Here is a 26,988-nt window from a genome sequence, read left to right on the forward strand (position 1 = left end):
ATGAACAAGCGATCGTTTCTCGGACCCTGGGTGGCCCTTTTGGTGATAACTGCGCGGCAGCGAGGTGAGTATCTCACTGGGAAGCCGTCCTCGTCAGCTGTGCTGGGAAAGCGTTCACCTTGGAGCAGTGCTGTGCCCAGGGACCCCAGAAACACGCAGAGCCTGGAAAACATGCCCAGCCTCTTGGCTGGAGCACGGACAAGAACCAGGGTGAACTTAGTGTTTCCCATGGCGAGGGAGGAACCGCCGATTCTAAGGGTGAGCGCTGAGCGGGGAGATGGGTGTGCCTTCGAGTGACAGCTCGCGCCGCGGGAGATGGATCGGCGGCCTGCGGAATGGCCCTCACTTTGTTGTGAGCAGCGAAGTGACGATGGTTTATGTTAAATGAGAAGCTGGCAAAGCCGGCAGGATGTACAGGGCACAGGTGGTGTTGAGCTCGGTGAGCGTTTTACATACGTGTGCATAGGTCCTTTACAGGGCTGTGTGTGCGCACATGGGGCGTTCCAGAGGTGGTGAGGGTCTGGCCGGTCACTATGAAATAGGAGTTTGACAAACTTCTGATGTTAGGACTGCAGAGCAGTCTGACCAACCTCCGTCCAGTAAAGGGCAAATTGGGTGAGCGACAGCAAAAACTCATGGTTTGCGGGTGGTGAGGTTCCCATGGGGCGCCGAGGGAGGAAGGCCCAGCCTGCAGCAGGAAGCCTCTCCCTGTGCTTGCACCCCATTTCTTGTGGTGCATTTTGTTTTATGAAGAGGTGGTGGTCACACCTGGGCTGGATGAGGCCTCGAGCAACCTGCTCTGACCGTGGGGTCAGCCTGGATTTGGGCAGGAGGTGAGACCAGCCAGCATTCAGGGACCCCTTCCGAGCTGTGGGTTTTTTATGACGTTGAAAAGCACAGGAGCAGCTCACTAGTCTCATGGAGTAATTAATCTTTGTCGTGTTTCAACTTGAAGAAGGGCAAGTAGAGCTGGTATGGGAAGGGAAAGCCTCTGTAGCCTGGTAACATGGCAGATGTGCACCGCGTGGCTGGTACTACGTGTGGCCAGCTTGAGGACCTCTAGGAAGGGAACCTAGAGCTGGAGAATTGGGAAATCTGGAAGTTGTTTCCCTGGTCAGCTGCTGAGTTGCCATCAGGCTGAGGACAGCTCAGGCAAAAGCTGTGGCTCTTTTTCCTCCTGTGGGACATGAGGCCACCCGTTCACCCGTGGGAAGTGCCACTGAGGCAAAAATCCCAATCAGCGGGGCCTGCTGGGCTGCTTGGCTGGACGAGGTGATGCATGCAAAGGTATGCTAGTGTCGCACTAGTAGTGCTAAAGAAGCTGCCATCGAGAGGTTTTTGCTGAGTTTCCTGTTTAAAAAAGAAGTATAGTCCGTGTCTTGTAGCTATGCCTCAGCTGTAATAACTTGTCAGGTGCGTAACAGCTGTGAAACGACTTGTTCTACTACCTGGCAGCCAGGATATATCTGTGAAACCAGGCTGTGGCCCTTTGGATATATCTGTGAAACCAGGCTCACGGCTCAGGCACCGTCACACGCTGCCTCCCACTCGGGCCACACGTGTGTGTCTTAGGCAGTCAGGGTGCCAGTGGGTTTGGCCAGGCTTTTCCTTGTCTCCTTTTCCCCAAGGAGATTTGGACAAGTTGAGCCTGTGAAGACAGGTCAGATGGCAACTCTCCCTTCTCCGAGGCAGTTCTGAGCAGGGAGCACCCTCAGGGGGGCTAGGAGAGAGCATCCCCCAGCTCAGGCAGCAGCAAAAGCCCCTCCTGCATCTGTAACGGCGGGGCGCAGAACAAGCCGTCCTCATCTGGAGGCCTCTGAACAGCGCAGAGTAGGGCCTAGGAAATAAAAGCACGTCCTGAATCCAGGCGAACAGAGCCGGGATTGTTCAGAGCCCAGTGACTCATGTCGGCCAAAGTTGAATGTCACGAGGACAGGGCACTGCTTTTCTACATCAAAGAGGAGAGGAGGGGGAGGAAAACCCAGCAAAATCCCCCTCTGCTCTGTGAGGAGCCACACCAGTAGGTAACTGGAAGAAACAGAGCATGAGATGACAGCAGAGATCTGGCAGGGGCTGGAACAGGAAAGGACACGTGCCCTAGGGCCAGAAGTGCCGGCCTGCAACTGGAGCTGATGGATTTTAGCCTGGTAGAAAGTGGCAGGCTTGTATTGAAACACGTCAAAACTGTTTTCTCAAATATTTTTAGGAGAGACTGTTATGTTCACCGGCAGTGCCTTTTAGCAGGAAACCTGATTTTGCCAGGAAATGTTGAAGCAGCCATGACACTTTGGGCTGTAACTCAGCACCAGGAGCAGTGGGGCTCTGGCAGGTCCGTGACACCCGGGGCTGCTCTGCGGTGCTGGAAGGAGGAAGGTGGCCGCTGCCAGCAGCCTGGCTCTGGGGATCGGTTGTGGAGCTGTTTGGTCCCCAGGCACCTGAGCCACCTCACCATCTGAAACAGCAAGTCCTGCCCATCCTGCAGCAGGGGGGGACGGACCTGTTGTCCTTGTCCTGGTGTGAAGCCAAGACATAGGCATTATGTCTTGATCACAGTCACATGGAAAGCAAAATGTGCAGCTGCAAGTTCTATGCACATCTTGTGGCCACTTTGCTGCTGCCCTAAATAACCCTTGGATGATGCTCTCTGAAGCACCTCTGCCCAGGCTTGAGACAATTTTTGGCTGCTGGCAATGCTGGGTTTTGGTGCCGCTCTCCTCAGCGGCCCCAGTGCAGAACGTGGCATCGTGGCCAAGTACTGGTTTGACAAGTCACTGTCAGGCTGCCACCTCAAGCACTCAGCGTGGAGTTTCAGCCCCGTCCCGAAGCCTCGCATGGCTGAGGCACAAGCTGGTGGCCAGCAGACCTTCAGCATCCCTGGCATGTCTGCACCGGGGAAGGAGGTGAGGGCAAGGCAGCTATTTCACACAGGAGGCCAATATTTGGGGATAGACAACCCTGGGGCCCCCACTGTGGCCTCTCTGAAGCCAGGACTGGTCCTGCCATTGCCATAAGGACTCACTTCTCCCTCTCCTTCCAGCTCACACGATGGCGAGTCTGTATCCTTTCTGGCAGAACGACACAAAAACGCCCAAAGTTGATGATGGAAGCTCTCCTGAGATCAAGATCTCCGTCCCATTCATCTTTTTTGGAGCCCCGTACAGAAGCATTTATGTAAGTGGAGAAGCAGAGCTTCTCTTTATTCTTTTCCTTGCCATTAGCAGCTGCATTTTAAACGCGCTCTCCCCGTCGTCAGGAATTGGAAGATTTATTAGCACCTACCTGACAAGTTCTTAGATTTCATGAACTGATAGGTTTTATGATTAAGAAAGTCAAAGGTATATTTAATGGGCTAATGTTCATGGGGAAGGATTATAAAAGGCAATAAATTTTCTTTGTAGGTGATTAAATGGTACAGCAAAGCTAAGGCCTTGACACAAGGAACATTATTCCTGTTACATGACAAGAAACAAGAACATACAGAGACCCGCAGGCATTAAAAAAGGGCAATGGTTTGGACCCATATGTAGGTGCCTGAGACAAGGACAGGCTGCTGCCGTTCCCAGGTGATGGCACAGCAAACGCCTGGCAAAGGGGACACCGGCTCCTCCGGCAGGGCTAAGGCAAAGACTCCTTTGTTCCCCTGCCTGGCCAGCTCATATTTGTACACGGCAGTACTGGGAAAGCTGTAACCCCGCGGGGTTTCGAACCCTTGTGTGGTGGGAGATTTCAGCATCCAGGACAGCAGGGCCACTCGTTCTCCACGCTTTGTAAAACTAATTGTCGTTTTGGGGAGCATGTTCAGCAGACTCCAGGGAGGCTGTCTGTGTCACGCTGCTTTTGGGGAGCCCCAGGATCTGTCACAGAGGACAAAGCCAAAGGCAGCAGGCCTGATGCTTTAGCTTTTTTGCCTGGGAGCCCTCGTGCTGTGCGGCCACCTGTGTCACACAACCAGGTCTCTTGGTGCTACAGACCTGCTCCCCAAAGGCTGGGTAAACCCGGGACCCAAAGCAGGGTCCCAGATGAGCTGTGTCCCACCCCACTCTGATGGGTGCCTCTCCTGCGTTGGCCCATAGGAGCCCTGTTTTGCAGACTTTTCAGGGTTTTGTCCCACTTGGAGCTTCCTGCACTCAGCTTTTGGCCACCACCGGTAGGATGAATCTCTGCCTAGACGGTCAGGCTGTCTCACAGGCTGTCATTCTAATAAGCCACCTTCTGCTCAAAGTAGCTTACCCCACGTTTTCTGATAAACCAGCAGCTTTCTGCTACCTACAAAGGCTTGCTCAAATGAAAGCGGGTCTCTGTGCAGGTCAACAACAACGGCGTGATTTCCTTCAACGCGCTCGTCAGCCAGTTCACGCCAGAAGCCTTCCCCCTGACAGACGGCCGGGCCTTCATCGCGCCTTTCTGGGCGGACGTACACAACGGCATCCGGGGGGAAATCTACTACAGGGAGAGCACAGACCCCGAGCTGCTGAGGAGAGCCTCCAAAGACATCCGCAAGCACTTCAAAGACATGTCTTCTTTCTCTGCCATCTGGATCTTCATCGTCACCTGGGAGGAAGTCACTTTCTACGGAGGAAGCAGCACGACTCCAGTAAGAGCGATCAGCTGTGCTTCTTGACGGGTGGTGTTTGATGGTTGAGTATATGTCTGTATATATATAACTGTCCTGGCCTTTGTGCATAAAATTGAGTGAGTCTCTTTGTGTTCCCGCTCCCCAGTTCCCCTTCAGGCAGATGAGCACCACGGTCCTTTCGTTCCCTCCCGTGGGAGCCCGTATGAGCCTCGCTCTCTGCTCTCAGATCTCCACGGAAAGCATCGCCTCTTCAGTGTTTGTAGGCAGCACATCTAAACGAGGCTCCAACACCAGTTAGGAGTTTTCAGCTTGACCATAGTGTGGTTATTTTTTGTTAGATGCAGATTTCATTTTTCCTCTGTGCTGTGATACACGACCTTCACTTCGCCTGTGCTTCCGCAGTGGTAAAACAGAGCTGTTGGTGCAGGGGGCTGCAGGCACCTCAGAAGAAAGGCCTTTATAAAGGAGATGAAGTTAAACTGGTCCCACGCTCAGCCTCGGGAAGAGGGAGGGGGCTGCCTAACACAGGGGAAAGAGAGTGCGTGGCAGTGGGGTGATGGAAAGAGCAGGCTGTGGAGGTGGAGGGAAGCCCTTCATTGTCTGGCTGGCCAGCCTTAATCCTCTGCTCCGTGCTCCCTTCTTCTTGGTCACCCTCTTGAGGCTGGATTTTGTAACTTGCCCTTCCCTCCCCACCGCTCACATCTACCCGGGGTTCAATGCAAGTCTGCTTGGTTTTGCACCCTGAACTTGCCTTGCAAGGCCACGGCAGCTTGGAAATGAAGCTAAGGTGGTTATTTGCTCCTTGCCTCTGCGAGGAGGGAGGACTGCTCTGGCAGAAAAGGCTCTACCTCAGGAATCTGCGGTAAATTAAGTTTTGGAAGTAATCTACTCTCCAAGGAGTTGGAGACAGGAAAGAGAAAATGGAAGCTTTAATTTGTATTTATTTGGCAAAAACCCCTTTTTGTTTCAAATTGTGATGGCATTTTCTGTGGCAGAGACTGCAATGCTCTCTCTGCAACACTAATCCAAGAGAGCAGCCAGGGCATCTCGTAGAAAAGGGTTGAACAGCCGCTCTGAAATCCTGTGTGGACATTGAAATAGGAAGGGGAAAACCAAAGGGAACACTGACAGCTTTTTTGTGATGACAACTGACCTGCCTGCAAGGGGAGACCGATCCAGACTGACCAGAGACTCACACTAGTAACTCCACCGTGGTAGCTCTATTTCCATAAATGTGCAAGTCGTATCTTAGAGGATGGGGACAGTGGTGTGATGTTTTTGAGGGCATGAACAGCTTTTAAATATCTGGTTAATACATGAGCTGTGACCGCAGCTGACATCGGGAGGTCCATGCCAGACTGCTGACACGTCGCTGGTAGGGCCCGTGCAGAAGCTCGAGGCGCAGATAGCGAGCAAGGGATCCCTGCTATTGTTTGGGGAAAGGGTTGTTTTAGATTAGCCTGTGTACTGTCAGTGCCAAAAGCTGGCTGCTTCTGTCTCGAGGAGCTGGCTCTGACAAACAGTTCAGCTCTTTTCCATTTGTTAGAGAGGCTTGAGATTTAATGCATATTTTTTGCCAGTCCTGGCAGCGCTTGCAGAATAAAAAAACCCACATATATATATATATATATTTGCAGACAGCAAGCAATATAGAGATTCGTGTATTGCCTGAAGAATTACATTTGCAACACAATGCAATTTATTTTGTTATAGAGCAGCCTTCCTGCTCAATAGCGGCCAGGGCTCTGGGTTGGCATGTGGAATAGCACGATGCAACTTAAGCAGGAAATTCATCGCAATGCAGAAAAGCTGCAGAAAACAATTTTGTGAAAGCAGCCTCGGGGACGCTGCGGTTACTGTCTCTCGATGACACCCGATGTAAGTGCTCCTAACAAGGAGTGCCTGACATCTCCAACCTCCCGGTACCAGGTCAGCTCCCATCACCCTCCAAGAGGCACCTGAGCAGAGCAGGGTTTGTCGCTCCATCAAAGAGCCGTTGTTGCACTATCAAAGTGATATTGCCTTTAGGTTTTAGTGCCTTCTGATCTCACGGTCGTGTGGGAAAAGACTTGGCAAAGGTGAGCAAGTGTGCCGAGGCGGTGGAGAGGAAACCAGACGCAGGAGGCAGAGTCCCAGGGAAAGGATGCAGGAGTGGAAACGGTGGCTTCCCGTTAGCTTGCTCTCCTGCTTGCCCTGGTGTGAATTGTGCTGTTTGCAGCCGCCATGAGGCAGCTCTGCCCACACCTCTCACTCTCCCTGACAGCTTGTACAGGCTGCTTCGCCTCCGTTTTCAACATTTCTCATGGCAGGAGCCTAATGCGCCTTGGAAGTGACATCCCTTGTGTCGTGCAAGTAGTAAGTGCAGCCCTGGGGCCCCCTCCTCAATCTTCAGGCGTTTGTGCTCACCGCAGCACCAAACTAGCGGGTTTGCTGGAAGGGAATGTAAAGTGGTGCAAAGTGACCCCCACCCCTCGGCCCTGGCATCTTCCCTTCTCGTTCAGCTGCAGATGTGACCTGTTGTCAATGTGGAGCGGCTCAGCCCTCTCGGGGTGGCTGGCAGGGCAAGCCCTATCGCTTCCTAGCGTGAGATGGTTCAGTCAAGGTGCTTTCCCGTATCACCTGACAGTTTCCTTCATGGTTTGCAGTGCCCAGGTAGCCGGGCTCTTAGTATTGCTCTTGAATAATTAAAAGAGGGGCATCCCAAGATTTGTCCCCTGATAAAATCCTGCTCGCTCAGAGGCAGGAGGAGCGGTTCATCACGGCACGGTCCTGGCATAGAGTGGTCTAGGATGGGCAGGGATGGGGAAGGACAGGAAAATGCAGAAAGCTGAGAAAAATGATTGACTGTAAGTTCCAGTGATGACCTGTGCTGCTGGATCTGCATGGACAGAGGGGATGTCTCAAGGGGAGAGGCTTCTTCTGTCCTTCTGCACAACTGTAGAAGGGAAGAGCTCGGGACTGTGCTGCCCTTGCTGGCTGCAGAGCGCTCCCTTCCTGCCTGGGGACCGAGCTGGTAGTCGCTTGAATGCATCTGGAGTTTGGGGGGCTGGAAATGCAGAGTCATTTCAAGTGAAAGGAAGAACATGAGCAGCAGATTTGGCAGCCAAGCAAAGCTCATAATATACATGGCTGACTTGGACGTAATCCACTGTTAACAGTATTGTAGGATATGAATGCGGAAGGGAACCAGGTAAGATAACGCAGCGAGGAATAAAGCTAAGATAGGGTAATGGAAGATAACAGGTCATAACAAACCAAATCCTGCCGATTGCTTTTTCCCTGCGAGCTTATTCTCGTGCTGCCATCTATTGGCATTAAGCTGGATCGGAGAAAGTCTTGTCGTCCTCCCAGGTGGAGGTGACGGCAGGGATGGGAGCTGGTGGAGTTGTGGCAGCGAGGGCGAGCGTATTTCAGGTCTCGTTCGGCTTCTGCCGCTCTTCGCCGCGAGGCTCCCGCATCTCGCCTGGGCCAGAGGTGGACGTGGCAGAAGGGCAGCCAAGCAGTGCGAGAAAAGCAGTCTCACCTTGTGAATGTGCTCATGGTTTTCAACAGGTAAACACTTTCCAAGCTGTCCTGATCACAGATGGAGTGTCATCTTTTGCCATATTTAACTACCACGAAATCAGTTGGACCACGGGGACAGCCAGTGGAGGGGACCCCCTGACCGGTCTCGGTGGGGTGATGGCCCAGGTGAGGCTCTCGCTCCCATATCCCCATCTCTGTTGAGCTCTCGAATGGCTGCCTGTAGCTTTCCCAACGTATCCGTGCTCGCTCGTACCACTTGGTCCCTCAACGTCCCCAGCACTGGCCATGCAAGCCCACTGCTGGGTATAGCGGGATGAGCACTCCAAAATTTGGTGCTGGCAGTGGTGCCGCAGCCAGTCCATCTGCCCGAGAGGGGTGAGGTTCCCCGCAGATGGGGAGTCTCCCTCCCTTGCTTCCTCGCTTTATCTCGGCCACTCAATACATACACCCATAGATCTATATGTACATACATACATATCTATAGTACATAAATGTGTAAATATACATCCCTACTGCTTGTAGTACCTGTTGAGCTTTTCACTCACATCCAAACTACCTGAAAACTGAAATCCCTGAAAAGAGACTTTAAAACTAAAGAAGATACACTCAGGAGTTACTGAGGGGAACAGAGAAGTGCAGAAATGCAGCATCGCTTTCCTGTAGCAAAGACGTGTGATGACATTTGCTCTCTCTCTGTTTTAGGCCGGCTTCAATGGTGGAAATATCACCAACTTCTTCAGCATCCCGGGCTCCAGAACCCCAGACATAGTCAATATCGAAGAATCAACTAACGTTAACGTCCCCGGGCGCTGGGCTTTCAAAATAGATGGCAGAGAAATAGATCCAGCCAATGGCTGCAGCCTGAGAGGTAAGGGGGAAACAGCATTGCTTTTTCTCAAGTTTTGGGGTGCAGTGTAACAAAAGGTAACGCTGTTGGGACACTGGTGGAGAGGTGCCTGACTGCTCTGGGCTGCTGTGTGATTTGTGTTTTTGCCAAGGCGTCCCCTCGAGTTGCAGCTGCGGGGACAGGAACACTCAAGCAGGGTTTGGGTCTCCAAGTTGTTGCACGCAGCCACAAAGTTGTCGCCCAACTTCCAGCAATAATTGTCAGTCTTCCCGCCGCAAAAGCGTTGAAGAGCAGACAGAGAGCTTTGTCATTCGTGTCAGCGTGGGCATGTCTTGTTCGGCGGGAGAGCATCCTCGGCGGTGTATGCGAAGAAGTGTCATCAGCTGTTGTTTGCCCTTTGTCCTGGTTGGCGTTGCCTCTCCTGGGGGGATGTCAGCACGCTCACAGCCAGCCAGACCCAGCTTACAAGGAGTGTTTGCAGCAGATTCTCAGTGTGGATGAGGGCTGACTTTGTAGCTCTGAGAAGACTGAGATGGGTCCAGAAATACTTGGGAGTCTTCTCTGCTCTCGAAGTTGCTTTCAACCACCAGTGAGTGAAACTGTCATTGGTGCTGGGTTTTTTTCCTTCCTGGGGTTTCAGTAGCATGGTGTTGCTGTAAGCCTCACTTTCTGTGGCCCAGAAGCAGAACCCTAACCCAAAGTCAAGGGTGGACGGAGCTCAAGTGTTTTGCAGGAATAGAATGCCACCAAGCTGTCGTCTCGATTCTTTTCTGTGATGCTGGCGGTGGCAACGGGAAAGACCTGGAGACAGCAATTTCCTCTTGCCCCCAGAGTAGGAAAGCTGATGGTGTGGTCCCATTTCCCTTGTTTCTGCAGGAGGAATAGCAGGTTTTCTGGGCAGGACAAATGCCATGCCTCTGCACCAGTTACAGTGTGTGTGCATGTGTCACTGGCAGTGTGGGGATAGAAGGGGATTAATAAACACACGCAGTGACTGCACAGGGACTCTGCTGCAGAGAGATTACTGCCTTACCATTTGATAAATAAAACCTGTCAGGAGTGTCCACTGTGCTCCGCGAGTCTTTCTAGCAAGAGAGAGTTGTCACTTGCCGATGGACACTGGAGATGTCGCTGCTCTGAGACACGTGGCTTCTTTATGTCCTGGTTTAGGGCTGTACCAAAGAAGGCTCATGAGACTCCGAGGCTCTTGCAGCCCCAGCAGAGGTTTTGGGTCCAACCACTCCAGCCAACTTCCAGCTGCCGACCTCAGGAAGAAAGGCTGGACTTTGCAAAGGGGCTGAAAGCCAGTCTCGGCTTTGCAGGGGATGGTGGCAGCGTGGGTAGATCCTGCCACTGGATTTGCATTTCACGGTGGACAACCGGTCACCCTCCATGAGAGGAGATGCAGCACGAGGCGTCGGAGACGAGGGGGCCCACAGTGCCTAATGGCACTCGATTGCCCAAAACCCCCCGCACAAGGACCATTAGTGCATGAGCCTTTGCAAGTGGGGCTTGCTAAGAGGAGATGTTTGTAGCAGGGAAGTGGAAAATAGCTTTTTTTGTAGGAGGCAGGGAAGAGAACAAAAAGTTTAGGAGAGGTAAATTCAGGCAGTGTGCATGGCAGAAGCCACGCGCCTGAGAAGTGTGAAAGATGGCCATATGGAGGAGAGGGAAACTCTCACGGGTATTTGCCACCCTTGTTCTCCCGTCTTCTCTCTGCCTCTTGCGTCTCTCACCAGACAAACCTGCCTCCCTTTATAGTACCGCCGTGTAACAAGTCTGCTCAGTCTCTTGCTGTGCAATCACTCATCATTTCCCATCGTCTCTGGTGTATGGTGTGGAAATTACTTATCAACAGCTCTTTGGTTTCATAACTACTATGAGCACTTTCTGAATGGGAGTGAATTGCTTCTGGGCCATCGATGGTGGAATCACTCTTCAACCAGCATAGTTATGTGAACGGAGGAATTGTGGAGGTGGCAGCAAAGCTGAAGGACGGTGCAAGTACAGTGACAGTGCTGGAAATGGCCTCCAAAAGGCCTGAGCTTTACCAGTGGACTTTCGCCTTGAGAAAATAGCCAAATGGCTCTTGTGTCCTGCAATACTGAAGCAGAATATGGGTGGTGGGTGTCCAAAATGGAAGGAATAGCCTTCAAGTTAGTCAGTCTGTGCAGTGCGGCACCAACCCCAGAGTCATGACAGCGCTCACACCATCCAATGGTCTTGTGGCGCCGGGAGGACTCGGAGGGGACACACCGTACGTTGAAAACGAATCTTCTGATCGCAGCGCTTTGCTGGGTGGCTCCTACCCGGAGTCTGCGCAAAGAAAGCAGCTGCGAAGCCCAGTAGGACGCTTTGGTGGCAGTCTCGATGGAAGGGCTGTCGGCTCCCTCTGAGGACTGACGCAGTGCAGTTAGAGCGTGTCCCTCTGTTTAGAGAACTCACGTAACGTGGGTTTATGTCTTTCTAGGACAGTTTCTCCGTCAAGGGGAGATCTTCTGGGACAACGCCAACTGCACCACCAAGTGCCGCTGCCTGGACTTCAACAACGAGATCCTCTGCCAGGAGATGGCTTGTGGCCCCTTTGAAGCATGCGAGCTGAAGACCAAGTTCTTCCAGTGCGTGCCGGTGGAGAGCAGCACCTGCGTGGTGTTCGGAGATCCACATTACCACACCTTCGACGGCTTCCTCTTTCACTTCCAGGGTTCCTGCTCCTACCTCCTCGCCAGGCAGTGCTGGCCAGGCTCCCAGCTGCCCTACTTCAACGTGGAGGCCAAGAACGAGAATCGAGGCGGCTCCTCCGTCTCCTGGCTGAGGGATATTTTTGTGGAGGTCTACTCACACAAGATCGTCCTCCCCAAGGACAGCTTTGGGAAAGCGAAGGTAAGAGCCCCGCTGGCAGTGGAGAACTTGCCAGGTTGGTTCATCTGAAGCGGCAGCGAGACCACGATGGTAGGCCTGGGAGCGTGGGACGGCGCTTCTGGGCGCTGTGCATCCCTTGGGGAACGGGCACGGGTGACGGGCATGGTGGCAAATGCCTGTTGTTTACCAACAGATGTCCTTCTGTGCATATCCTTAACCCTAAGGCTCCACAGTGGGGCTGTACGGCTCCTGCCCATTTCCCAGTATGAGAGCTCTGTTATTTCATGTGCCGTCTCAGTCCTGGTGTTGTTCCTGCAGGTGGATGACTTGGTGGTGTCCCTACCTGTCTCCCTGGAGCTGGGTGCAATAAAAGTCTACCAAAGCGGCTTGTCCACAGCCCTGGAGACTGACTTTGGCCTGCTAGTGACCTACGATGGACAACACTATGCCTCCATCTCCGTTCCGGGCTCGTACATCAACGCCACGTGCGGTCTGTGCGGGAATTACAATAAAGACCCCGAGGACGATACCCTCCGCTCGGACGGGAGGTTGGCCATGTCTGTGCCAGACCTGGGCGAGAGCTGGCGCGTGCCGCACCCTGAGAGGAAATGCTCTCCCGGCTGCTTGGACAACTGCAGCCTCTGTGACGCTGCCACCGAGTCTCTCTATTTCACCTCCGAATACTGCGGCTTCATCAACAAGAGCGGCGGGCCGCTGTGGGAGTGCAGCACCGTCATGGACCCCACCGCCTTCATCCACAGCTGCGTCTACGACCTCTGCAGCACGCGGGATAACGGCACCGGCCTGTGCCAAGCCATCCAGGCGTACGCCGCGGTGTGCCAGGCTCTGGGCATCTCGGTGGGAGAGTGGCGTGCCCAGACGGGATGCGGTAAGCGTTTACGTGCTCATGCCGGGAGCCTTCCCCTCTGGAGAAGGGGAGTGATTTCAGGGGTCTGCCCATGTGTCAAGCAGTGCGTGGAATGAGAGGGCAGAAATCCAGGGGAGGGAGTTGCCCGGGGCCGAGGGAGTCAGGTGAGAGCCGATCAGTCTCTCCTCTCCACGGCATCAGACTCTTGCGCCAGCAAAAGGGCGGCATGAATTGGGCACAAGGCAGGAGCTCCACATTGCTCTGCAGACGGTCAGCTGCCGTGGTAAGAGATGGAGGCTGAAGCAGAACAGGGGCTGGCTGGTGGCATGCTTCTCGCCCACCCTCCTTGCTTGAGGCATTAAATAGCTGTGGGCAGCTTAATGGCTCTGGAACTGCTTTGGAGAAGCTATTGCTTGCATGAGAGGAATGGCTGGGGAGGCACAGGAGGGAAAGGGAGGGGCCAATTCTACCGTCAAGCTGGCCTCCCGGGTCACTTGGGTTGTCTCTGCTGTGAGTCAATGGGAAAGAAGTAATTGGCCCCCAACCGTGCCATAACATGGTGGTCCTGTTGTTTGTCTCCCCTCTGCACCCACAGCGGCAGCCGTGCGGTGCCCGGAGCTCAGCCACTACTCGGTATGTGCCAGCAGCTGCCCTGCCACGTGTTCAGACCTCACGGCCCCACTGGCCTGTGCCTCCCCTTGTGCCGAGGGCTGCGAATGCAACGAGGGCCATGTCCTCAGCACGGACCGCTGCGTCCCTGTCCAGAAGTGTGGCTGCGATGTGGACGGCCGGTACTATGCCATCGGGGAGTCTTTCTGGGCAGCAGCAGACTGTACAGTGGAGTGCCAGTGTGAGGACGGCGGGGAGGCCAAGTGCTTTAACACCACCTGTCCCAAAGGAGAGGTCTGTACCATTGAGAATGGCTACCGGGGCTGCTACCCCAAGCGGGAGACCCTGTGTTTGGTGGGGCAGAACCAGGTGCTGCAGACGTTTGATGGCGTCACCTTCCCCTATCCGCTGGAGCTCTCCTACACGCTGCTCAAAACCTGCCCGGAGAGACCGGACTTCATCGAGGTGGACATCAGCCAAAAGAAGCCCGGATCTGCTCCCAATGGGCCACGTGTCGTGCGGATCCAGGCAGTTGGCCAAGAGGTGAAGATTGGAGGCATTGGCCTGATGGAGGTCAAGGTAAATGTTCTGCCATCAGGGTGGCCCACTCCAGCATGGGGGTGCGAGGTGGTGACTTGTGGTATGATTCACTGTCCCTTTGGAGAAGGGCTCGTGGGTCTGTGGCCCTGGACTGTTCCCCCAGGTCAGGGCCTCAGGCAGCACGGTGGCACTTGGAGAAAACCCACATGGGCAGTCACTGTGTGGAGGCCCTTTAGGTGCCTGCGAAGTTGTTGTCACAGCACCGTTATTCCCGTTTGCTTGCTGAGTCAGTTCTGGAGACTTTCCTGACTTTGCAGTTGTCTCCCGCAACTTGTTTTTTGCCTGGAAAAACATCCTTTGCGGGGCAGAAAGCAAGGAAACAGCTGTACGCCCTCACTCAAAGGTTCTGGGCCTTGGAGGGTGGGTCCAGGTCAGGAAGAGTTTAGCATACTCTGCAGTGCAGACAGGAACAGCCGTGCAAAGTGGTATTGCCCTCCGTGAAGTGTCTCGATCTGCTTGTTACTCGTAGGTGAATGGTTATGATGTGGAGCTGCCCTATTTCCACCGTTCCGGCCGCCTGGAAATCTACCGTAGTGACAATGGTACCATGCTGGAGTTGGAGGGGCTCCTGGCTATTGGCTACTACGATTCAGGCCTCCTGGAGATTCGCCTCTCCACCGCCTACTTCAACTGCACTGGGGGCCTGTGCGGTTTCTTCAACGGCAACGCCAGCGACGAGTTCTGCCTGCCCCAGGGCAAGTGCACGGATAACCTGGAGCTCTTCCTGGAGAGCTGGACCACGTTTGACGAGATCTGCAACGGGGAGTGCGGAGACCTCCTCAAGGCTTGCAACAACGACTCAGAGCTGCTCAAGTCCTACAGGAGCCGCTCCAACTGCGGCATCATCAACGACCCCACCAACAGCTCCTTCCTGGAATGCCACAGTGTGGTCAATGTCTCGGCCTACTACAGGACATGCCTCTTCCGTCTGTGCCAGAGCGGGGGCAACCTGTCGGAGCTGTGCGACTCGGTGGCACGCTATGCCACTGCCTGCAAGAATGCCGAGGTGGACATCGGCCAGTGGAGGAGCCACAGTTTTTGCCGTGAGTCCGCCAAAGCTTTTAAATACTCAGGATGGGGAGAAGGGTTCGAAGACCCCACTGACTTTGGGCAGAGTCTTTTTGTCAGGAGCTTGCAGTGTACAGAGGTAGAGCAGCTTTTCTTGGGGGACACCAAAAAGTATGGGCTCTCTTTGCCCCACCTCCTCTCTCATCTCTGGTGGGTTCCCCTTACCCACAGGGTGCTCCTCTGTGGCCGGGCTGGAAGACACTCAACAGCACAAGAGCCGTTTGAGAGGGGGGCCCTGACCTGACGGCACCAACGGCAGCATTAGATTTCCAAAGTCCTACGAAGGGGTAGGGGCAGAGGTACCTAAACACTGGCAACCTGGGGCAATTTTCCTACTCTCTTCCCTACTGGTCAACCACAGATCGGCTTTGCCATCGGAAGAGCTGTGCCCCGTTGAGCTTTCTGCCATGAGGGGGGCAGGTGCATACGAAGCGCTCTCCCGCGTAGCTTATGGAAGGGAAAGGGGAATCGCAGTAGGAATGCAATGTTTCACGAGCCGAAGGTAAGGCACTGCCTTGGTTTCTAAGAGGCGCTCGTGCCGGCAGAGACAGATTCCCCGGTGAAGTGATTTCAGGGTGGCATTTCAGGAGGCATCAGGAGTTTTATGATGTGGTGTAGGAGCATTCCAGAGCTGCAGATGGTGTCTGACAGTGCTGTACACCACCACCAGAGGATAATTTGAATAACACTTGTTTTTAGCTGTCGCTATAAACTTGCCGTTGATGGGAAAACATTCATAATTCAGAAGCGAATGTGAAAAATCCCCAGTACGTGCCGGGGAGGTAGCCCCCATCTCCACCACAGAGGTTTGAGGGATGCATCTGTTCGGGAGCCTTGGCCTCGTACCCTCTGAAATAGTGGGAGGAGGTGTCGCTCTGCACGTGGCGGGACAGAGCTGTGATGTGAGGAGGGTGGTGGCCCAGAGGAAAAGGGATTGCAAAGGGGATGGGAAAAGCTGGTGGCCAGCACGGTGCTGGGACTGTGTCCCCTCTTGCTTTTTTCCCTCGAATCAGTCGCTGCTTACCCTGTTCCCACCTTTTGCCTGTTCCCCGACCCTGTGCTGCCCTGGGGCTGCCAGAGCTAGGAACTCACGCTCTGTGTTTGTCGGCCTTGCAGCTCTCTCCTGCCCGGAGAACAGCCATTTCGAGGAGTGCATGAGCTGTGTGGAGACCTGCGAGACCCTGGCCACGGGCCCCGTCTGCGTGGACACGTGCGCAGAGGGCTGCCAGTGTGACGAGGGCTTTGCCCTTCGTGGCACCCGCTGTGTTCCCCGTCGTGAGTGCGGCTGCAATTTTGAGGGGCGCCAGCTGGCCACCAACCAGACCTTTTGGATGGACATCTCCTGCCACTTCCTCTGCTACTGCAACGGCTCTGACAACAGCGTGTACTGCGAGAACGTCTCCTGCAAGGATGATGAGTACTGTCTGGAGGAGAACGGCCTCTACTACTGCCACGTCCGCACTGATGCCTCCTGCATCATCTCCGGCTACGGACACTACCTGACTTTTGACGGCTACTCTTTCGACTTTCAGAGCAGCTGTGCATTGGTCCTGTGCACCACGATCGCTCGGCCGATGGAAGAGCGCTCGGACACTTTCCCAGCATTCACCGTCACAGCCAAGAATGAGGACCGGGACACCTCTCTGGCCCTGTGGGTGAAACAAGTTGAAGTGGAGGTCTTTAATTACAACATCGTAATTCATCGTGCCTACAAATATACCGTGCTGGTGAGTGCAGGGCCATGAGGGCCGCGGTTATTTCTCCCTGCCATGGCTCCCAAACCGTGGAGCGATTCCCTAGGCATGAGGCCTTATGGCTCGCAAGGTTTTCCAAGGGTCGGGACGTGTGTATGCTTGGGCTCATCCCTGGGGTGCTGCCATGCACAACTTTTGGAGGGGGCTTCCATTTTGGCTGCCTTGTTTTGGATGTAGAGGTGAGGCCGGTAGGGACCTTGCTCCGGGATTGCCGAGCCACCCTCATTTGTGTCCTCCTGCGGCAGCTCCGATCATCATTCCCGCTCACGGTGCGTCTTGTTTTCTTCCCCTGCAGATCAACGATGAGCGTCTCTACCTGCCCCTGAAGCTGGGCCAGGGCAAAGTGAACATCTTTGCCTTTGGCTTTCACATCGTGGTCGAGACGGACTTTGGGCTGAAGGTGGTGTACGACTGGAAGACCTTCCTCTCTGTCACGGTCCCACGCAGCTTCCAGAACCTGACCTACGGCCTCTGCGGCCGCTACAATGGCAACCCCGAGGATGACCTGGTGACTGTGGGTGGCACGCCGGCTGCCAGCGTCGCTGACTTCGTCCAGAGCTGGGCAAAGCGGGATGCCTTCTGCCGCGTGGGCTGCGGTGACCGCTGCCCTGCCTGTGGGAAGGTGGAAGGCTTCTGGAAACCCCAGCAGCTCTGCAGCCTCATTCCAAGCCAAAGTGGCGTCTTCGCCAAATGCCACAGCAAGATCAGCCCCAGCTTCTTCTACAAGAACTGCCTCTTTGACACCTGTGTCGATGGGGGAGCCATGCAAACGGCCTGCAGCTGGCTGCAGAATTATGCCAGCACATGCCAAACACAGGGCATTGCCATTACCGGCTGGAGGAACTTCACCTCGTGCTGTAAGTGCCACCCTACCTCCGGGTCCTTATTCTCTCGAGGCGATTCCTGGGATTGTCCACCGTAACACTTGCTGGAGCTCACCCTGTAGAGAGGTAGCAGAGCACCACACAGAGCACCAGTGGGCACCTGCTGCCTCCAGGCCATTGACCCAGACACGTCCCGGGTCCCCACAGTCAGCGCCCAGAGATGGCCCTCGGCATCCCCTCCTTTCCTGCTGGATAAAGGGGAGGTGTGGGATGAGGTCTGGGGCACTATGTTCTCTTGGAGTTATTATGAACTGCATGTGGCATAGCGGGAGCAGGGATGGAAAGGGAGAAGCCTCAAGTTCAGAAGGTATCACCCATCCCTCCATTGTTTAAACAGGCATTATATTAGTCGGCTTCAAAGCCAGGAGTACGTGTTTGCTCTAATGAAGCCGCATGCTCTTGTCAATAAGATTACAAAGCAATGTTCAATTAGGCTCCCAAGGATGGGGGCCGCAAGCCTCTCTGGCAGTCGATCTATCTGGTGAATCAGATGGGAAGTAATTGTCTTTGCTAACAAGACTGAAAATTAAATTTATGTCGTTCTCCCTTCTAACGAGCAAACTCATGGCTCAGAAGGCACCGCTCTTGCAGGGCAGGGGCGGCGAGGTCACCGACCGGCATCCTGAATGCTAGGCCTGAAATGGGGAGCACGGGCAGCATCCCTCACAGGCTTCATGCTCCAACGGCCCAGCAAAAACACATCCCCTGAAATGCGTCCCCACACGGAGAGCACGGAGGCTCTGTACGCTGCCTGAAAGGTCCCAGGGCCAGCACAGGCATCCCTCCCACAGGAGGATGTTAGTCTGGTGTCAGTGAGCAGGCTTGTTTGTGGGAGAGCAGGGAGCATGGGGAAAGGGCTCTCGGGAAACTGGCGTGCAGGAGCTCAGAGAGAGGGGTGAGTAACGGAGAAGTGTTGCTCATCTTGGACTCGGCAGTTGGCAAGCGGCATAGGACGAAGGCTGCCTTTCCCCTTCAGTTGTGTGCCTGGGAGCTCCAGGTACCTCTCTGGGTGACATGGTCCATGGCAGGGACCACACTGGCGGGGGAGTTAACTGCCCAGGGACACCAGGGGTGGGGATTATGGCCCCATGTGTGGCTGGCCACCAGGTTGGTTTTGTCTGGGGAGCTAATCTACATCCGTTTTGTCCTCTGGTAATGTCACAGCCATCAGCTGTCCCCCCAACAGCCACTATGAGAGCTGTGTGTCCCTGTGCCAGCCCCGATGTGCTGCCATCCGGCTGAAGAGCGACTGCAGCCACTACTGCGTGGAGGGGTGCCAGTGTGACCCTGGGTACGTCCTCAACGGCAAGAGCTGCATCCTTCCCCACAACTGCGGCTGCTACTCCGACGGCAAATACTATGAGGTACACCACCCCCGTCCTTCTCTCAGGGCTTTCTCCCGCCCTCTTTCTGATATTTCTGGGCAGAGTGTCGTGCCCTGAGTGGGGACGGAGGCCAGGCTGGGCCGGTACCGGGTGTTGCACTGGGCCCGTTTGCAGGGTCACAGCCTCAGTCAGAGTGAGCACTCCGCAGGACCTGGAGGGACAGATCCTCTCCTTCATCAGCATCACGCGTGTCTGCTGGTCCACGGCCACGCTTCGGGATTTCTCTGAAGCCTGGTGGTTTTGCACCAAGCAAGAGTGAGCAGGGAACAAGGGGCAGAGCGGGAGACATGCATCAAGCGGAGGCAGAGAGAGGCGAAGCGGGCTCTGTAGCGAAACCCTGGCCACGGCCTGTGGGATGTCTGCTGAGGCCAAGCTGTCCTGCGGTGTCCCAGCTCCTCCTCTGAGCTGCAGAGCATGTTACTGTCGCTCCTGCTGGAGAAGTCCCTGTGTTGGGGCTGGGGTCCAGCTCTGATCTGACCACCGTCATGCACTCAGGTCAGGTTGCCTCTCCCACACCAGTCTTGTTTTCAGCCTGAGTCTCTCACAGCCATTCTTTTGGAGCTCTGGTGTGAGGAAGGCTGGCATAGAGCAAGGAAACCTCGATCTGAGAGCCCATGAGAATAATATCTCCTAGAAAAGTGGAGTTGGTAAGACTCCACAAGGTGAGAGCCCACGACCACACTGGTGGTGGAAACCATGGCTGTTGGTGAGGGTAGGGATGATGCAGTGGCAGCACAGGGCTCTCATGGCTCCAGGGGGTACTGGGGGTAGAGAGGAGAGGGACATCCTCCTACGGTGTGCTATGTAGCAAGTCTTTCTGTCTGGCAAAATCGTCACGTGGTTTTTTGGGTGAGAGTGACTGACTCAGGTGCCAGGGAGGCATGGGAGGGAACTGGCAGAGGGAGGAAAGAAAGGGTGGCGACTGGGAAGACTGGCTTTGACAAGTGCCCAAGTCTAGTACTGTATGACCACACTGTTCTAGATATTCCGCATGAGACGGATTTACTCTTTCACATAGAATTTACTTATTTGTAGCTACTGGATGTTACTTGGGAGTTTGATTCAACAGGGTGTTGTGATGGTGGCATCCCTCATATTATAGTGGGCTGTATTTTCTCTGGGTGAATCTGTTCTGCATAAAGTGTCTTTGGCAAGCTCCGCACCCATAAGGAACCACTATTGGGGCACTGTCATATGGGGACCCTAGCAGCTGGATTGGTGGCTGACAGGGCACAAGAAAGAGGTCAAGGAGGTATTTAGCACACCGTGTTGTTTGCGTGTGTACAAGAGGCGGGGGAGATTGCGGTGACAGTGGAAACATGCAGTTGCCTTGTGCCTGTGGGTAGCAGAGATGTTGCAAGGTAGGTGCAAGCTGCCAGTGTGTTCTCTGCATCTTTTCCTCTGTCCTCATTGCCCACTCTCGCTTGCTGTGTGGCAGAGGGGCATAAACCTTGGCCCAAGCGTCCGCAGAGGGTAGGGCAGGGTTCCCTGGCCCTGCTGGCCGGTGACAGGTCCCTCTTTCAGCCCAAGCAGCTCTTCTGGAACGGAGACTGCACCCGCCGGTGCCGCTGCTTCCGGCGCAACCTCATCCAGTGTGACCCGCGGCACTGCAAGTCGGACGAGGAGTGTGCCCTGCGCAACGGTGTCCGCGGCTGCTTCAGCACCAGGAGCTCCTTCTGCCTGGCAGCGGGCGGCGGCGTCTTCCGCACCTTCGACGGGGCCTTCCTCCGCTTCCCCGCCAATTGCGCCTTCGTCCTCTCCACCATCTGCCAGAAGCTGCCCGACTTCTCCTTCCAGCTCATCATCAACTTTGACAAGTGGTCCTCACCCAACCTCACCGTCATCTCCCCCGTGTACTTCTACATCAACGAGGAGCAGATCCTTATCAACGACAGGAATACTGTCAAAGTAAGGTCTTGTCGGGGTGTCCTCCCCCTCCAGAGCAGGACCATGGGCTGGGTGGCAGGACACGGGCTCCCAGGCAGAGGAGGATGGCATGTGGGGCCGCATGATGGTCTCTGCGAGGGCCCCGGAAGGCTCTGTTGGTGGCTTTGCATCCTGGTCAAGGCAGCAGCAGGGTGAAGGATGTGGCCATCATCCGTCAGGCTTTGGGGAGGGATGCCAGCCAGCAGGAGAGGGCTGGCAGGAGGGAGGGCCGTCCACAGCCCGGGAGTTTGTAGCCACGTAGTCATCCAGCTCTCAGTGGTGTGGGCGAAGCTGCCCTTTTGAGCAGAGGGGTACGGAGGTCTGGCTATCGCTGCGGTGTCGCTCGGTCTCTGAAGGGCACCGTCTGTGGCTCTTCCTGCTGAGCGACGAGTCCCATGCTAGAGCCTCTGCACGTGAGTAGGGTTCCCTTTGCGGGCATTTAAGGGAGGCCATGTGCTCGGAGCCATCCATCAGGCTGGAAGGAGGAGGAGAAGGATATGCCAGCCCCTGCCAAAGACAAGGTGGTGGGTTTTCACGGCTGGGATAGGGGGAGGCAGACGCGGAGCCGTTTGCGGGTGGCTCGTGCTCACATCCATAGACGGAGGGGACAGGAGGGACGTCAGCCTTGCATCCCCTCCCGTGCCAGGTGAACGGCAGCCATGTGAGCATCCCCTTCGTCACGGGGCTTTCCACGAAGATCTTCAGCCAGGAGGGCTTCTTGGTCATCGACTCCAGCCCTGACATCCAGATCCGCTACAACGGTTTCAACGTCATCAAAATCGTCATCGGGGAGCGGCTGCAGAACAAGGTGTGCGGCCTCTGCGGCAACTTCAACGGTGACCAGACGGACGACTACGCGACGCTGCGGGGGAAGCCGGCGGTCAGCAGCGTGGTGCTGGCGCAGAGCTGGAAGACCAACGGCATGCAGAAGAGGTGAGCGGTCAGACGGCCCTTCCCCGCCGGGCGGGAGCGGGAGCGGGGCCGGCCGCGACGGGAGCCCCCGCGACGTGTCCGGTGCCCACAGCTGCAACGAGCTGCAGTACTCGCAGTACGCCGCCTCCTGCGACAACGTCCAGATCCAGGACCTGCAGAGTGACAGCTACTGCCTGAAGCTGACGGATATGAAAGGCTTCTTCCAGCCCTGCTACGGCCTCCTGGACCCCCTGCCCTTTTACGAGTCCTGCTTTCTGGATGGCTGCTACAACCACAAGAAGGTCCAGCTGTGCGGCTCGCTGGCTGCCTACGGCGAGGCCTGTCGCACCTTCGGCATCCTGGGCACCGAGTGGATCGAGAAGGAGAATTGCTGTAAGAGAGCCAGGGGCCATCTGGGTCGAGGGGAGCTGTGTCCCACTGGGAGAGGGGGAGAGGGACTACTGGTGTGGGGGTGGCCCATGGCGGTCGGAGGTGCCCGCCCTGCGCTCCGAGGGTAAAGATCTTGTTTGTGCTCTGTCTTGTGCTGTTTAGCAGGAGTGGTGGAAGATCCCTGCGTGGGTGCCGACTGCCCCAACCGCAGCTGCGAGCTGGACAACGGCGGGGAGCTGTGCGGCTGCATCGAGCCCCCGCCCTACGGGAACAGTGAGTCCTCTGCATCCTGGCCACAGGGTCAGCGCCGAGTGGCGTGGGTGCGCGTTAGGCTGTCGTACCGCTGGGGCTTCAGGAAGGGAAGGGAGGTGCTGAGGGTCAGGACCTCTGCCAAGACGGGGTTTTGTGACCATGCGTGGTCCAGGACAGGAGCAGGGAGCAGGTTTCCTGGAGCACGTGTTATGGGTATCTCTGGCTTGGGGGCACTTGGAGCAGCAGGGACGTTGGATGGGCCGCAGGAGATGATCCCAGCCCATTTCTGGTGGTGGGGAGGAGGGCTGGTTGGGCCGGCAGCCTGGGTGCCATTTGTGGCGATCTGAAGTTGCCTCATCTTCTCCTCTAGCCACCCATGACATCATTGATGCGGAGGTGACCTGCAAAGCCGCCCAAATGGAAGTGTCCATTTCAAAGTGCAAGCTGTTCCAGCTGGGCTTTGAGCGCGAGGGGGTGCGGGTCAACGACCGCCACTGCCCTGGTATCGAAGGGGAGGACTTCATCTCCTTCCAGATCAACAACACCAAAGGCAACTGTGGCAACTTGGTGCAGGTGAGCCAGGGCACGGACCACGCGGGGCTGGGAGCAGAGGCCAGGCTGTTCATCTTGGGTGTCTTCTCATTCGTGCGAATGTGAGGGTGGAGGAGGCGGGGGGGGCGTGCCTTTCGGAGGTGGCTTGATGGAGCAAAAGAGAAACAAGAGTCAGCTGGTTCCTGGGACACACACATAGCTCTGACTGTCGATCAGGGCAGCTGGCGCTTGGGAAGTAGGTTGCGGGCAGACTTTGTAGTGCACAATCTTTTGGCACAGGGTTGCTGTCGCCTCACTGACTGGTGTCCTCATCCAGAGGATGCAGGAGGAGACAGAGGAGTAGTTGGGAGGCTGAGGAGAGCATCTCTGTATTCTGAGCTGTTATGTATGTGAGGAACTTGGTGGCATGGGGGGCATCGAGGCAGCATGGCTTCACGCCAGCCGGGCAGTCAGCTGTGGCGGCCCAGCTCAACACTGGTGGCGGGGTGGGGGCACGTGTCAGTTGAACAATGCTCAGAGGCGCTTCTATTGGGTGGGTGTTGGAGAAAACAGAGGCAGGTCCTGCAGAGTAAGGATGCTGCCCAGTGGTTCCTCGCCCCACTGTACCGTACCTTTTCTGGCCAGAGGTGGCAGAGGCCAGCGGGGCCCTCGGTGTCACACGGCTTGTTCAGGGGCTGAGGTGCTCCTTAGGAGCAGGGGAGCGGAGACGGCTGGTCTCGAGCGACGCCCTGCATTCCTTCTGCAGTCGAACAGCACGCACATAGTGTACAAGAACACAGTGTGGATCGAGAGCGCGAACAACACGGGCAACATCATCACCCGGGACCGGACCATCAACGTGGAGTTTTCCTGCGCCTACGAGCTGGACATCAAGATCTCCCTGGATTCGGTCGTGCGGCCGATGCTCAGGTAGGAGACGGGGTGGGCTGCACAGCCGCTCCTGTTGCACAGGTGTGGGAGCGCCCAGGCGGAGGGCAAGGCGGCGAGGGTCCAAAGCAAAGTGCCATGTTGGGGGTTTGTAGCCTTTCCTCCATCCAAGACAGTATTTTTTTTTGTCATCATTAGCGTGATTAACCTGACGGTGCCAACGCAGGAAGGGAGCTTCACGACCAAGATGGCCCTGTACAAGAACTCGTCCTACAAGCACCCATACAGGCAGGGCGAGGTGGTGCTCACCACCCGGGACGTGCTCTACGTGGGGGTCTTTGTCGTTGGGGCTGATTCCAACCACTTGATCCTGATGCTGAACAAGTGCTACGCGACCCCCTCGCGGGACAGCAATGACAAGCTGCGCTACTTCATCATCGAGGGAGGGTGAGTGACCACGGGATGTGGCACGGCGGGATCGAAGCGTGCTGCCGTGGGACCCAGGGCGAGGGGCCTTACAGGGACAGGGGCGAGTCCTGGTCACGGGAGGACTGGGGCGAGCATCAATGCTTCGTGCAGGTGCCAAAACATGAAGGACAACACCATCGGCATAGAGGAGAACGGGGTGTCACTGACATGTCGCTTCCATGTCACCGTCTTCAAGTTCATCGGGGATTATGACGAAGTTCACCTCCACTGTGCTGTCTCGCTCTGCGATTCGGAGAAATATTCCTGCAAAATAGTAAGTGGGGCAAGTGCCGAGGGGCAGGTTGCTCGCTTTGCAGGGCTCCAACAGAGCGCGGCAAGTCCAGTCAACCTAGTGCAGAGAGGTGGCTGGAGATGTAGCCCCGGGGGCGAGGCCGGGAGGGTTGCGTGTCCCTCTAGGCACTGGGAGAGCAGGGCTGGACAGAGGGGTGCAGAAGGGGCCCAAGAGTGACAGAGGGGGCTTTTATCCCCACATAGAACTGCCCTCAGCACACGAGGATGGCCAGTGCGTTTGCTGCGGAGTCCAAGGAGCAGATCATCTCGGTGGGGCCTATTCGGAGGAAGCGTAAGTGTGTACAACCCCAAGGAAGGCTGCCGTGGGGCAGTGCCTGGGTGTGGTGAGATCCTGGGGCACTGGGGCGAGGGAGTGTGTGTGCGTGTGTCCTGTGGGGAGAGGCTGTTCCTTTGGGTGGGAATCGGGACAAGCAGGGGGGATTTTGCTGCCGGAAGGTGAGGGCAGAGGGTGCGTGGGTGCTAGTTGGATGGGTGCGCATGTGGGCCACGTTGGGGGTCTGCCTTGCTCAGGGATGTGTGTTCCTAGGGCTCTGTGGGTGGTCACATAGGAGACGGTGGGGTGGCGTGGGGCGCTCTGCTTCTGGCCATGTGGCCCTGCGCTGTGGGTGCTCCCGAGAGGTCCCTGGAGGGTTGTGAGCATCAGACTAGGTGCTGCTTTGGGGTCTAGCTGGGTCCTAGCATCGTCCCCACACTGCATGTGAGGTGAGGGCATGCCTGGCAGGTGATGGGTGTGCTCTCATGGGTTGTAGCAGGGACTGTGGGAATGTGGGTCTTAAGCAGCCACGGATGGGAGCTTGGGTCTGGGAGCATCTCTCAGGTGTCCTCCTTTGCTCTTTGTGCCCAGGATCGGACTGGTGTGAGGACAACGGGGGCTGCGAGCAGATCTGCACGAGCCGGGCGGATGGACCCCTGTGCAGCTGCGTGACGGGGACGCTGCAAGGGGATGGCAAGAGCTGCAGGGGCAAGTACCGGGGGCAGCACAAGAGTCGGGGCGAGCGTAGTGGGGGGCTTCCACACCTGAGCCGAGGGGCTGTAGAGGTGATCGGTGTGGGGAAGGGGGCTGGAATGTGCGGCACATCGCAGGTAGGAGGGAGTTGCCCGTTGCGTGTGTGCCGGGGCCCCAGCTCACGTGGATCTTGTTGTGTTGGCAGCCTCCAGCTCTTCAGGGGAGCACCGTGCCCAAGTGACCGTTCTGGTGGTGGCCCAGCTGTGGCTGTGGCTGCGCTCAGCTCTGCGGGACCCGACCTCGTAGGCGCGGCTCTGCCGCCCAGCCAAGTACTGTTCTCACGTCAGCCTGAGTCTTTGTAGGGTAGGAGACAGCACCCCCACAGTGGCCAAGCTGCTGCCACCCCGTCCTGCTGCGTGGAGGCAAGAGAGGGACTTGACCTGAAGAGAGATCAGACACAGACCTGGATGTGAAGGTGGCATGAGGCAGGTGGAGCACCAGCGACGGCGAGGCAGAGATGGATGTTTGCCGGCATCACTGTGGGACTTGGGAGGGTTTTTTTGCAGGTTTCTGGCATCGATGTGGGACTTGAGGGGTTTTTTTACAGCTTTTTCCCAGGCTTTCCCTTGTAGCATGCACTGTAGGTGACCTCGGGAGCCACTCTCCGTGTCTTGTGAGCGCACAGACTCGGTCAGAGGTAGGTGTTGCAGCACGGGTCGTGGGCTGGAGTGGCACATCATCATCGTCAGATGTCGTGACGCCTCAGGAGCGTGTCACCCTCTGGCTCTCCAGAGCAGAGGTCGTCGAGGCGTGCAGCAGATGGCCAAGTTCATCCCTGGGGTTCTGGGAAGCCTGTTAGCGCACTGCGGTGGTGACAAGCCAGTCCCAGTGTTTGTAAAGAGGTGCTTTCTGGTGGGCAGGAGCCGGAGCCAGAGAAGTGAGGGATGGAGTTCCCTCCTGTGTTTGGTGCTGTGATACGGGAGTTTTTTTGAGGGAAAGAGCAAGGTTGGGGCCCACAGGCACAGGGCAGCGTTGGGGTGCCAGGTGGGAGAGTCGAGAGCAGCCTTGGGGGGGCCAGTGGGTGTGGGGGGGCTGTCTGTGTTGGTGTCTTGTCTTGTGTTTGTACTCTGTGAAATGGCTGCGTGGGAATAAAAAGTGTTGTAATCCTTCGTAAGCGGTGTGGTCCTGCGTGAGCTCTGGATGAACTGGGAAGTGTTGCTCTGCTGCCAGAGCTATGCTGTCACTGGTATTGGTGGAAGAAGTCCCATGGCTGGAGCACTGGGATGGAGGTAAACAGGCTGTGTAGGAGGGATAAGCAGGGCAGGTATATAGGTGGAGGTGCCACACTGTAGATAAGGGAGAGGTTTGATTGTACAGTGAGGATG

The 26,988-nt window shown here is 56.1% G+C and overlaps 1 protein-coding gene across 1 annotated transcript; it reads left to right on the top strand.

The window, feature by feature from the left end:
• Positions 1–26,658, top strand: TECTA (tectorin alpha). The gene is made up of 23 exons (XM_074848553.1): positions 1–64; positions 3,038–3,171; positions 4,307–4,594; positions 8,129–8,266; positions 8,804–8,969; positions 11,419–11,831; positions 12,129–12,699; positions 13,274–13,866; positions 14,357–14,930; positions 16,072–16,682; positions 17,005–17,566; positions 18,758–18,957; positions 20,503–20,886; positions 21,551–21,837; positions 21,929–22,209; positions 22,369–22,479; positions 22,829–23,031; positions 23,756–23,919; positions 24,076–24,324; positions 24,457–24,619; positions 24,841–24,928; positions 25,502–25,618; positions 25,809–26,658. The coding sequence occupies exons 1-23, from the start codon at positions 1–3 to the stop codon at positions 25,907–25,909; spliced, it is 6,462 nt and encodes a 2,153-aa protein (XP_074704654.1). The 3' UTR covers positions 25,910–26,658.
• The last annotated feature ends 330 nt before the right edge of the window (positions 26,659–26,988 follow it).

Source organism: Strix aluco, chromosome 23, assembly GCF_031877795.1.
Source record: "Strix aluco isolate bStrAlu1 chromosome 23, bStrAlu1.hap1, whole genome shotgun sequence".
NCBI lineage: Eukaryota > Metazoa > Chordata > Aves > Strigiformes > Strigidae > Strix > Strix aluco.